The sequence below is a fragment of the Stegostoma tigrinum genome, chromosome 28 (genome assembly GCF_030684315.1).
Source record: "Stegostoma tigrinum isolate sSteTig4 chromosome 28, sSteTig4.hap1, whole genome shotgun sequence".
Lineage (NCBI taxonomy): Eukaryota > Metazoa > Chordata > Chondrichthyes > Orectolobiformes > Stegostomatidae > Stegostoma > Stegostoma tigrinum.
In genome coordinates this window covers 27,955,734-27,968,784 of record NC_081381.1, presented here as the reverse complement: position 1 = coordinate 27,968,784, position 13,051 = coordinate 27,955,734, and the positions used below count along the sequence as shown (strand labels likewise).

Sequence of the window (13,051 nt, the reverse complement as noted above, 5' to 3'; positions counted from 1 at the left end):
AACAAGCCAAGAAAAAGGTTAAGGTTAGTGACAGACAGATGGGCTAGCCTATCAGAGGAGCGTCAGGTCCCACCCATTACGGCACCCGACCAATCATCGGCCGCTCTCGACGAGGGGCCAACAGCGGGAAGAAAATCCAGTTGATGGAATGGCGGCGCCCTCAGGGCCGGAGGGACGTTTGGAGCTGAGTGCGGCCATAGAGTGATCACGAAGAACGTTTGGCATTGAGGGTTCAGCATTGGCTGTGCCTTATCCCTGGGACATTTCTCTTTCTTGCTGTCCTTTTCACTACTGTTGCTGGGGCAATTTCAGATTTCCTGTTTCGGTACTTTACTCTCCCAAACACTGGGACTTGTTGTTTGATATTCTATCTCTAACGGACAGTCAAGAACATTCTAGTTTCTGAGTCAGAAAGTTGTCGGTTGAAATCCCAGTATAGTGGTGTCTTGTGGCGCTATGGTAGTGTCCCCAGCTCTGAGCCGGGAGGTTCAAGTCCCAGTTGCCTCCAGGGGTGTGTGATAATATATCTGAACGCGTTGGTAAGACAATATCTTTTTTTCCCCAAAAAAAAGCCTCAAGAATTAAAGTTCAGGCTGAAACTCCTCCCATACCTCTATGCTTAGAGGTATGGAGACTTTTAAACCTGAACCCCTCTTTTCAATCACAAACGAAAATAGGAATTGCTCGAAAAACTCGCCGGTCTGGCGGCATTTGTGGAGAGAAATCAGAGTTAACGTTTTGCATCCAGTGACCCTTGTCTCTCGCACCTTCTCCCTCAAAAGTGAGGGTGTTATATTCTGGCGTCCCAAATAATATTTAATATTCAGCCAGCATTCTAGAAACAAATTACATGGATATTTTCACATTGTTGTGCACAAATTGACTTCCAAGTTTTCAACATTACAATGACAACTTCAAAAGTTTTACTGGCTGTAAAGCACTGTTGAACATCTTGAAGTCGCGAAGACTGCTATATAATTTGAAGCTTTCTTTCTGCCCTTATTTGCAGCAACTGCTGAGTTACCTATTGAAAGATGTCCCACTCTGACTATCTGCAGTCCCTTCGAGATCAGAACAAACATCTGCTGCAGAAGCTGAGGCTAAAGCAGCTCAAGATTCCATGGAATGTGCCTGTGCCCCTTGATAGTGGTGATGGATCCTGTCGAGGTGCCATCAAGTCAGTGCAGAGCAGATCTTCTACAGAATACCAAGAGAACTGCAATGACAAGCGTGCTGAGGTAGATATCATCTCCACATTGAATGCAGTATTTGGTGCAGATGGGATTTTGTAATTTGTCCTTAAGTGGCTCAATGTCATGTATGTTATAATGTTTCTGTACCTATGTTTTGCTATGGTAAAGGCACTTTATAAATGCAAATTAAGTCGTCATTTTGCCTATTGAGTCTGTAGTGAGATCATGGCTGATCTGAAAATACTCAACTGCACTTTCCTGCCTTTTCCACAATACACTTATTCCCTTACTGAAAAAAAATTCTCAGTATTGAATATACTTAACGATTCAACTTCTACAGCCCTCTGTAGTAAAGAATTCCACATATTCGGCTCTCTGCAAGTGTTAAATAAATTAGCCCGATAACATACTTTAAAAGGCTATTGTTATGATGTTCATTGATATCCTGTTAACTAGCTATCAGGTTCATTACCAAACTCTCAAATAATCTGAATGTAGAGCTGCTTAAATTGAATAGTATTTCTCAGTTTGTATTTCCGATTGTGCCACTCTATCTGACAGCTGGATTTGTATGCAAGCTATGAGTTCAATGTTCAAGGCTAGTTCTAGCCCTTTATTCTCAAAGGCCCACATTCTGATCAGTATCAATACTGTGATCTTTTTCAGCAGAAAGGTAGAAATTCACTGAAGAATCCCAATATGAAGGACCAGACTCATTCAGAACTGCCAGGTCCAGAGATGTATGAAGATGGTTTGCAGCAGTTCGATGAGGTGGTTGTGACTGAGTCCCGAAATAGAAAGGAAGCGTCTCGTGCTGCACTGTTCATTCCATTGGCACACAGAAGCAGAAAGCATGGCTGGACCCTTGTTGCTGGAGATGGAGCGGGCGTGAAGCAGTCAGGTTGGCTACTTGGGAGTGGAGTTAAGGTGATTCCCAACATAGAACAGAATTGTTCGTTGTCAGTTGGTATGTCACCTAAAGGTCGCCTGAATGCAATGGAGACACTAGACTGTAAATTGAACAAACTGAAGCCGGAGGCCAGACCCAGAAGCACCCCTTGCAAATTGCTGACTGACAGCTATGTGTCAAAAAATTTTAAATGCTCAACTCCTTTTACCAAGCCTCCTTCTGCACCAGGGTTAATGAAGGAGCCTGAATACCCTGCTTCGGTTACCCAGCTTTGTAGGGATGTAACCAGCTTTAAGGAAAACAGCCCCAGGCATCATTCTCACTTCCTACAGAACTTCTGTGAAGACCCAAAGCGAAGGTCCAAGCTGGAGCCACCACTTTATGTAGAACAACTGTTGGATGAGGGTAATGATCGATGCAGAGATCGGTTTATCAGAGACATTCAGAAGCCAAAACCAATTCTCTTAGAATCTTGTGATGAGGTGGCAAAGGTAGGAGACCTCCCTGATTTACAACTGATATTCTGTTGCTTGAGGTTTTCCATGTTACGCATTTTAAAACCAAGAGCATCTGTTGAGTTAGTTTCTTTGTGTATAATTGGAGTTATACTGGGTTTTTGGTAACCAACTGCACTGCTGGCCAAAGTGACAGGGTGCAGGCACATTGACAGAGCCAGAATGGCAGGGTCCAGGAAAAGTGACAGCCAGAATGATAGGGTGCAGGGGAGAGAGACAAAGTGAACTGATCCAGGAACAAGTGCAGGAACAGTAACAGAGCCAGCATGCGATGGCCCAGGTACAGGAACAATGACATACCCAGAGTAAGTTAGTCCAGGTACAAGAACAGTGACAGAGCCAAAGTAGGGTGGTCCAGTTACAAGAAGAGTGACGGGACCAGAGTGGGGTGGTCTGGGCACAGGAAGAGTGACGGGGCCAGAGTGGGGTGGTCTGGGCACAGGAAGAGTGACGGAGCCAGAGTGGGGTGGTCTGGGCACAGGAAGAGTGACGGGGCCAGAGTGGGGTGGTCTGGGCACAGGAAGAGTGACGGGGCCAGAGTGGGGTGGTCTGGGCACAGGAAGAGTGACGGGGCCAGAGTGGGGTGGTCCGGGTACAGGAAGAGTGACAGAGCCAGAGTGGAATTGGTACAGGACCCATTACTGGCCTGGGGTAGGGCTGAAGTACTTCCTAAACAAGTGTATGTGAATTGTCTTTTATGACCTTCTGATTTGTTTCTGTAAGATGCTGTCTGTTTACTCTCTAAGCCTACCCGTGTCAGGTACATGGTGTATGCTGAGATCTGCACCAGCCATCACTGGTAGAAGAGATGTGGGCATTTGTCTAATGCTTACTTGCTCTTGGTAAATACAATTCAGACTGTTAGAATTTTGTTTAATTCTTAGGTGGATACGGGTCATGTCACATTTCTGTCTCCAAAAGAGGAGTCCAACCTTAGAGCACAGGTTCAGGCAGTGCGACCCTTCCTGGGCTATGATTGGATTGCAGGTAAAGTGCTGTAACCAGCTTGTGACTTTAACTGCCTACTTGCGCTGAGGTGTAGGTATTCGTTTTTCGAGTGATCTTGCTTTTGACCTGTCCATTTCACTTTTCATGTCTCCTGGTGTGCTGTTTGTTTCCCCAGAATATCACAGCATTGACATTTGATTGCTGCTATATGCTTGCAGGTCTGATGGATATTAACTCGCCATTGTCAGAAAAGTCAGAGCAGTATTTTTTGGACCTACAGGACTTCCGACGGGTGAACAAGGATGAATGTGTGCACCAGGAATACATGGAGTAAGTGTGAGATGATGCTATTGGAGAGAAATTAAGTGTGTGCTGAAGGAAGTCAGTCTAGACTGGAACTGTCCAAGTATCAACTGTAGAGAGATTCAGCAGAGCTGTCTGATTTTATTCTGCCACAGATCATGCACAAAGGAACCTTACGATCTGGTTAACAACTTAGAATAATGGGGGGCATATTAATCTTATTCTTGCATTTTTCAGAGCAGAAGAACTCGATGTTCAGGCCACAGATCAGGAGAAACTTGATTACAACTGTCATGTTCACCAGTGTAAGTTATCATTCTGTTTAGAGATTGTGTTTAAAATATGTTGAAATGGCTGTAAGTAGTTTGGTTTAGTGAGAGCTCAATGCATAAAAGTGCTGTGTGCAGTGGAATCAAGAACCTTATTCTTTGCCTACACTTCACTGTCTGACTTACAACTAACCATATCCCTATTAGAAAGAGTAATTGTGCCAGGATTCCTGCTCCTGATCACGTTTCAATTGTTGTTAGGTCATGTGTTAAGACAGCAGCAAGTTTGCTGCTATTGTTAAACTTTTAACTCATGGCACTTGAAGATTGCCTATTTTGGCAAATGGTAGTTGGACAATATCAGGTATTTGTGGAACTGATACTAAATTAGAATATTTTAGTTTTTGTTCCAAAAGTGACTGCACGTCAATGATATTTCATTGCACATCTCAAAGCACTTTACAGCCAATCGTTGTGAAAGGTGCTGTAAAACTGCAAGTCTTTTTTTCACCTTAACTCACTCCACCTTCAGGTTAGTGGGGAACTAAATGCCACTTGAAGAGTGTGCATTTTGGCATGGAGAGGAACTGAACCCAAGTGAGAGGCAGTACCTTCATGGGAAGAGGGACGCTGGACCCCAGGGAGAGTCAGAACCTTCAAAAGAAAAGGAGATCTGGACTCCTCAGGCTCACAGACTGTCTGGAGATGGGCATTAAATTGGCAATGTTTCTCACATCGGATGAACAAATTTCAAAACCTGAATGTGCTGCAACATAAGTAATGGCTGATAGTGATTGCTGACCCCACTTGGAGGCAAATCTTTATAACAAGACAGTTGGTAGAACTGCCCAGCAGCTCCGTACAGTGTCCAACTTTAGGCTGCATACTGATCTGTTGCATTGATTTTGCCATTTGTCAATCATGTATCTATTCAAAGTAATGTCTGCTCAAACTCATGACTGTGATTGTTTCAGGCACTCACTCTTACCGTGTTAATAATCGCTTATTTGCTGTCCCACTGGAATCAGCAGCACCCTGCCCTATTTGTAAAACTCCTAAGTCAAAGCAGTCACACACTCTGGAGGAGCCTGCTTATATCAGGTAATACTCTTTTCATTGCTGCACACACCACATTTCTGTTTGAACTTGCACAATATGAATTTAAACTTTATATTTAAAGTTGTTTATGAAGCAACAGGCAGATGTCTCAGGTACAAACTATTGTGGGTACACACAGAGATGGAGTTGAGAAAATTTCAGAAGACAGTGGAATCTGTTTCTGCCAAGACTCCAGGTTTTGCTCTTAGTAATTTCTAGGCTCTGGCTTTGTTTCAAATAAAGTGATATTAGGCACCAGAGACAATTAGATCATGTTACAGATATACTTCAGGTCACATTGTAAACACATATATCTGTTCTTAATTTTATGTTCCTATGATTTGTCTGTCCATATTTATTATTGAACATGGTGCTACAAGCCACCCAGTGTGACATGTAAATATAGAGCAACATGCATTTGTTGACAGTTGCCAGTGTAGTGTAGCTGTAAGAATTTACAATAGCAAAAGTTGAAAGGAATTGTATGCATGCAGATGAAAGATTTACATTAAGACCCCTACTGTAATGCAGTCCATATCTTGAAGCCACACTATAAGCTAGATTGTGTTCTTTGATAGCCGTTGCCCAGCGCACAGGCTTAACAATTTTCGGCCAACGTGCTCCAAAATGAAAGACTATGAAAGATTCTTCTTATTATTAATTAAATAATTAGGATGCATTAGGTACAAACTACACACAGGGGCAGGCTAACATGTACTGTATTGATTAATATTGATGTTTTGCTTTCTTGGTTTTGTTTAGAAGTGGGTGGCTATGTTAATAAGTAGGAATTATGCAGAGTTCCTTGTTGTAGTTGCTTGCTTTATAGTGGAATCTTAGTATAAATCTATCATCTGTCTAATCATGCCTTTAAGTTTAGTATAAACAAAGAAACCTACAGCACAGGAACGGGCTCTTCAGCCCTCCAAGCCTGCACCGATCAAGATCCTCTGTCTAACCTGTCATGTATTTTCTAACGGTCTGTGTCCATTTGCTCCCTGTCTATCCACGTACCTGTCCAAATATATCTTAAAAGACGCTAACGTGTCTGCGTCTACCAATTCCGCTGGCAACGCGTTCCACGCACCCACCACCCTCTGTGTAAAGAACTTTCCACGCATATCTCCCTTAAACTTTCCTCCTCTCACTTTGAACTCATGACCCCTAGTAATTGAGTTCCCCACTCTGGGAAAAAGCTTTTTGCTATTCACCCTGTCTATACCCCTCATGATTTTGTAGACCTCAATCATGTCCCCCCTCAATCTCCGTCTTTCTAATGAAAATAATCCTAAGCTATTCAACCTCTCTTCATAGCTAGCACCCTCCATACCAGGCAACATCCTGGTGAACCTCCTCTGCACCCTCTCCAAAGCATCCACATCCTTTTGGTAATGTGGCGACCAGAACTGTACACAGTACTCCAAATGTGGCCGAACCAAGGTCCTATACAACTGCAACATGACCTGCCAACTCTTGTGCTCAATAACCCACCCAATGAAGGAAAGCATGCCATGTGCCTTCTTTACAACCCTATTGACCTGCGTTGTCACCCTCAGGGAACAATGGACCTGAACACCCAGATCTCTCTGTTCATCAATTTCCCGTAGGACTTTTCCATTTACTGTATAGTTCGCCCTTGAATTTGATCTTCCAACATGCATCACCTCGCATTTGCCTGCATTGATCTCCATCTGCCATTTATCTGCCCAACTCTCCAGGCTATCTATATTCTGCTGTAGTTTAGTTACAGAAAAGCGCAAGGAGTCCTTAAAGGTGAAGATACTTAAATGAAATAAATTTCTGTGGATTGAAAAGGGATGAAGCTAGTAAAGGTCAGTGTAGGTATGTAGCGGCGGGGATTTGTCAGTGAGGTGGGAGGAGCAGATGTGGCTCCTGCAAAGAATGAAAAACAGGAGAGGTCCTTTGCAAATTTGGGAGAGGGAGGCTCGAGCTGGGGTAGAGTTATTGAAGAGCCAGAAGATGCCGGCACATTGTTGAGAGTGTGTGTTTCAGGAGCCGCAGAGAAAAACGTTTTTGGAGGATCTGAATGTTCTGAATGTAGGAGGATCTGAATGTTCTGTATGTAGCGGTCGTCGTGGTCAGGGCCAAATTCATATGGCCTGAATGTAGTTTGCAGTCCATTTGGGATGATCCAGTTCTGTAGGCAGGTACTGAGAAAGGCAGTGTGGCTTACTGTCTTTAAGAAAAAGTGTATGATGTTCTGAAGTCTATCACTATGATGTCTTGGCACCTGTGGCCAAGTCACTATTCATACATTGTTGTCTATGGACTTGTAAAGTGAGGAAATGTAATAATGAGACGTTCCTTCAATCACTGTCAAAAAAAACAAATAGGTTTTGTCCTGAGCATAATGAGGGATTTCTTTTCCAAAAGTAGGAGTAATGAGCGCTAGGCATCCCTTACATGCAGGCTTACGTTACTGCAAGCAAATAGAAACAGTAACTTTTCAAGTCATTCACTGTTCAAGAACTCCAACTACAAAGTCTACGGCAAAATTATCACCAATCATGTGATTTCTAATAAGTCTCCAGTGACATTTCAATAAACTCTTTTCAAGAAACCGTTCCGGGTGTTTTCACAAACTTGAAATAAATGAATTTTTTCACTATCCTCCAAACCCTATGTCGTCCAAGAAATATTAAATATGAAATATTACTGTAATATTAAATACACTTAATTAATTTCACTAAGTTTGGTTTCAATAAAAAAAGGCAGCTGGAATAATGGAATCTAATTCTCACACTAGCATTAACAATCCTTAAATTCTGAGCGGTGGTAATTGATTTGGTTAATTTTTATTCTTTCTGAATCTGATGACATTTTTCTGTCCCTAAAAGCTGGAAGTGATTCTGCTTCTTTGGGTTCCCTCATGCTTGTTATCAGTGAGAAGAGAGAGCTTTGTGACTTCCTACCCTGAACAAGTATTACAGTATGAGGTAGATGTCGGGAATAATTGAACTAAAGCAGAAAAGCTAATCAAATATTCATGCGTTACAAATTTTATTCATGACTCTGATTGTTGTTCTGTGTACTGCAACGTGGAATTTACAGATGTCAATTATGACCAGGATCGGTAAGTTCTTATTCTGTCTCTGTTGTATTACTTTCAGAGTCAGCATCCCTAGATCAACCTTGCTCCCACCACACAAATACAAGCTACACCGTAGGAAGAGCTTTGATCCCACAGACAGTCTGTCATTGCCTTCAGTAAGTCTTTCACAGTTGCAAGCACACAAAGTTCAAATAAACATCAGTACTGTTTTGAGGGATACCTCGAAATTCTCAGGCCCTGATTGTATTTACGTGGTTGGTCCAACTCAGTTTCTTTCCAAGAACCCCCAGGACGTTGAAATTGGGGATTTCAGTGATCATCATGCCAATTAATGTCATAGGGAAATTTTTAGATGATCATACCCTGGGACCTGTGTGGTGCAAATGTCATTTGCTACTCATCAGCCCAAAACTGAATTTTGTCCAGATCTTCTTGCATATGGATATGGATTGCTCCAGTATCTGAGGAACTGCGCATAGTTTTGAACATTATATAATCACCAGCAAACATCCCCACATTTAAAAAAAAATCTATTCATGTGATGTGGGTATCATTGGCTAGGCCAGCATTTATAGACCATCATTATTTGTCCTTGAGAAGGTTATGATGAGTCTCCTTCTTGAACCACAGTGCTATTAAGAAGGGAATTTGACAATATTGACTCAGTGACAGTGAAAGAGCACAATATTGTTCTAAATCACGATGGTGTGTGGTTTGCAGGGGAGTTTTTAAGTTCCCATTGCATCTGCTGCCCTTATCTGATTGGTAGAGGTTATGGTTTTGGATGGTGCTTTCAGGAACCTTGATGAGTCCACAGTGCCTGTCGTAAGTGGCATACTGCTGCTACTGTACCCCAGTTTTGAGGGGAGTGACTGTTGAAGGTGTTGGGTGGAGTGCCAGTCAATTTTATGATGGAAGGAGGGTCATTGATGGAGCTGCTGAAAGACGGTTGGACCAAGGACGTTGCCCTGGGAAACTCCTACATCAGTGTCCTGGGGCTGAAATGATTGGCATCCAATAACCATTACAACCTTTCTTTGCCCCAGATATGACTCTTATCAGTGGAAAGATTACCCCTGATTTCCCATGACTTCCCTTTTGCCAGGGCTTTTTAATGCCACACTCAATCAAATGTGGCCTTGATGATGATGGTAATCACTCTCACCTCATCTTACCTCTGGAATTCAGCTCTCTTGTTTATGTTTGAACTTGTTTGACTGTAATAAAGTCAAAAGCTGAGTTTGCTCCTGGTTGACTGAGCCTCATTCTTGTCAAACCACACCTCAGCAATCTGCTTGTATGATTGATTTGCTACAGCTGTAGTTACATTACAAACTGTACAAATGAAATTGAGTCCTGCAATGATTTGTTCCTAGACCTGCATTGTCACTGTGCTCTAGTTCTGCAGGAGCAAAAGAGAAGTGCTTTAAAACAAACTGCAGAGCTGGATCAGAACAAAAAAGATTATGGGAAAATCTTGTGAAGGAAGAGAAAGAGAAGCAGGGATGGAAAAAATGAAAAACAATATGGATACAGCAAGAATCCTAAACTGGAGCAAAGGTGGAAGATGAAATAAAGGAAAATAAACATTTTAGAACTTATCCATCCATATGGTTTTCATAACTTATTCAAATGTATCCCTCAGATAATTCTCTTTCTAAATAAGCCAGGAATTCCAGTAATAGGCTGGGAGCCTGCATTATAATTATAAGCAATTAGTAATGTTCTATGCCTTGAGAGATATTTAGGCTATAAGCCTGGAGTGTACTGAATGCTGTTTCCTTGTCAGTCTTGTTTGGAAAACCAGATTTCCACAAAGCTACCTACCTTCATGACACCACCCACGCCCTCCACTAACTCCAGAACTTGCGATTCTCCAGTATCCAACACCTCATCTTTCCCATGGACGTCCAGTCCCCAAACACCATTCCCCTTATAGATGGCCTAAAGACCCTCTGCTTCTTCCTGTCCCACAGGCCCGTCCAGTCCCCCTTCACTGACACCCTCATCCACTTAGCTGAACTCGTCCTCCTCCTCAACAACTTCTCTTTCAATTCCTCCCACTTCCTATAGACAAAGTGGGTGGCCATGGGTACCCACGTGGGCCCAAGCTATGCCTGCCTCTTTGTAGGTTACGTGAAACAATCCCTTTTCCATACTTACACCGGCCCTAAACCCCACCTCTTTCTCTGTTGCGTTGATGACTGTATCGGCGCCGCCTCAAGCTCCCATGAGTTGCTTACACTTCTTCCACTTCACCAACACCTTCCACCCAACCTTCAGTTCACCTGGACCATCTCTTAATACCTCGCTGTTGTTCCAGGACCCCTCTGTCTCCATCTCCGGCAACCACCTAGAAACTGATATCCATTTCAAGCCCACCAACTCCCACAGTTACCTAGAATACACCTCCTCCCACCCACCTTCCTACAAAAATGCCATCCCCTATTCCCAACTCCTTCACCTCCGCCACAGGTGGTGCTGGCTCAAAGGGCCGAATGGCCTACTCCAGCACCTATTGTCTATTGTCTATCTGTTCCCAGGATGAGGAATTCCACTCCCGTACATCTCGGATGTCCTCGTTTTTCAAGGACTGCAACTCCCACCCCCCCCCCCCCCCACTTCCTGCAATTCATCCCTCACATCCCCTCCCCACAATAACAGCTAAAACAGAATCCCCCTCATCCTCACATACCACCCCACCAACCTCCGGATCCAACACATCATCCTCCGACACTTCCGCCTTCTGTAATCCGACCCCACCACTGAAGATGTTTTTTCCCTCCCCACCTTCATCTGCTTTTTAGAGGGACCATACTCTCCGTGACTCCCTTGTCTGCTCCACAGTCCCCTCCAGCCCCACCACACCCAGCAGTTTTCCCTGCAACTGTAGGAAGTGCTACACCTGCCCCTACACCTACCCCCTCACCCCCATCCCAGGCCCCAAGAAGACTTTCCACATCAAGCAGATGTTCACCTGCACATCTACTAACGTGGTATACTGCATTTGCTGTTCCCGTTCTGGCCTCCTCTACACTGGGGAAACCAAGTGGCGGCTTGGGGACCGCTTTGCAGAACACCTATGGTCGGTTTGCACTAAACAACTGCACTTCGCAGTCACAGATCATTTCAGCTCCCCATCCCATTCTGCAGGTGATATGTCTATCCTGGGCCTCCTGCAGTGCCAAAATGATGCTACCCGAAGGTTGCAGGAACAGCAACTCATATTCTGCTTGGGAATTCTGCAGCCCAATGGTATCGATGTCTACTTCACAAGCTTCAAAATCTCCCCTCCCCCACCACATCCCAAAACCAGCCCAGCTCGTCCCCGCCTCCCTAACCTATCCCCTCCTCCCATCTCAAGCCCAACCCCATCTCCTACCAATTAACCTTATCCCACCCCCTTGACCTGTTCGTCCTCCCTGGACTGACGTATCTCCTCCTTACCTACACTCACCTTCACTGGCTCCATCCCTGCCTCTTTGACCGATCTGTCTCCTCTCCACCTATCTTCTCCTCTATCCATCTTCTTTCTGTCTCCCCCTCTCTCCCTATTTATTTCAGAACTTACTTCCCCTCCCTTATTTCTGAAGAAGGGTCTAGGCCTGAAACGTCAGTGTTCCTGCTCCTCTGATGCAGCTTGGCCTGCTGTGTTCATCCAGCTCTACGCCTTGTTATCCCTTTCCGCAAAGCTTTATTAGCACTATTAATGTGGGTGTTTTAAACATGTGGAATCTTTATATTGTTTAGTGTTTAATCTTTATAGTGTTTAGTCAATATAAGTGATTTAAATGCACTAAAAATATTTGATGTTTGCCTTGTAATGATCATAAAGGACTATCAAATCAAAAGTGGTACATGATATCAAGAATCTGTGTGATTTAGCAGTATGGAGCTACACCGATCAGAATTCAGAAGAGAAGACGCAGCCAATTTGTGTTTGAGGAAGGAGTATATACGTGGGCATCTTGTAGCCTTTGTATGTTGTCAACATGGAGATGATTGTATTGTTGAGAGTCTGATCTTGGACTGTGTTAACTTTTACAGCACTGTCTCTTGGGCTGGAGGAATGCCTTGCCCTCAACCACTCCTATTGCGAACACCCTGGACTTACGTAGCACAGTGGAGGCCGAAAAGATTTCCTCTCCATTGGCCCTTAACCTGTCCAACCCGGTAAGATCCTGTAAAACTGAAGTCTGTTATTGGTAGTCCTTAGCATTGGTGCTCTGAGACTGAATAGTGCCAGTCAACAAAGATGTTGGGAGGCATCAAATATTATTCAGCCTTTGTGCAAAAAGTTCTCCTCGGGGTTTTGCCTCTATATATAATTCTTACTGGATAGATACTGCAGGCATTGTTCCTGCCTTAAATATCTGGTACTATTAACGGATCTCAATTCTGCATACCTATCTCTATGCCTTACCTGTTTGAATTCCAGGATCTGTCTCTTTTAATGACTTTTTTTTTTAAAAAATGACATTGATTTACAATTCAAAAGCCCGTTATGTGAAAGAGTGATCTTCCTCTGGCTCTGCCTGTTTATGTTGTGTCCCTTCACATTTAAAACCTTTCAATGAACCATGCTCAGATTAACTTTTTCAACCCTCTTCTTAATCTTTGAAACTCCAGGTAGATTTATCCCCAGGTAGAGAACAGTACCTTTTACTCATGTGAATTTCATCACTCAGGAGTAGAATTATCTTCTTGAAGTTGGTTGAAGCACATCTTTCAATACATTTAGA

At 43.5% G+C, this 13,051-nt stretch overlaps 1 protein-coding gene across 5 annotated transcripts in view; it reads left to right on the top strand.

Annotated features, from left to right (window-relative positions):
- The first annotated feature begins 78 nt into the window (after positions 1-78).
- The window catches only part of miip (migration and invasion inhibitory protein), a 14,630-nt gene continuing 1,657 nt past the window's right edge, over positions 79-13,051 (top strand). The window contains exons 1-9 of one of the 5 annotated variants that reach the window (XM_048561031.2): positions 80-325; positions 1,010-1,238; positions 1,860-2,594; positions 3,503-3,605; positions 3,785-3,896; positions 4,107-4,174; positions 5,113-5,239; positions 8,368-8,464; positions 9,710-10,876. In XM_048561031.2, the coding sequence (XP_048416988.2) occupies positions 1,035-1,238; positions 1,860-2,594; positions 3,503-3,605; positions 3,785-3,896; positions 4,107-4,174; positions 5,113-5,239; positions 8,368-8,464; positions 9,710-9,739 (1,476 nt within the window). In that variant the 5' untranslated portion in view covers positions 80-325; positions 1,010-1,034 and the 3' untranslated portion in view covers positions 9,740-10,876. Of the gene's footprint in view, positions 540-1,009; positions 1,239-1,859; positions 2,595-3,502; positions 3,606-3,784; positions 3,897-4,106; positions 4,175-5,112; positions 5,240-8,367; positions 8,465-9,709; positions 10,877-12,356; positions 12,483-13,051 lie in introns of those variants that run through there. The other 4 variants (XM_048561028.2, XM_048561027.2, XM_048561026.2 and 1 more) reach the window with 4 other exon arrangements.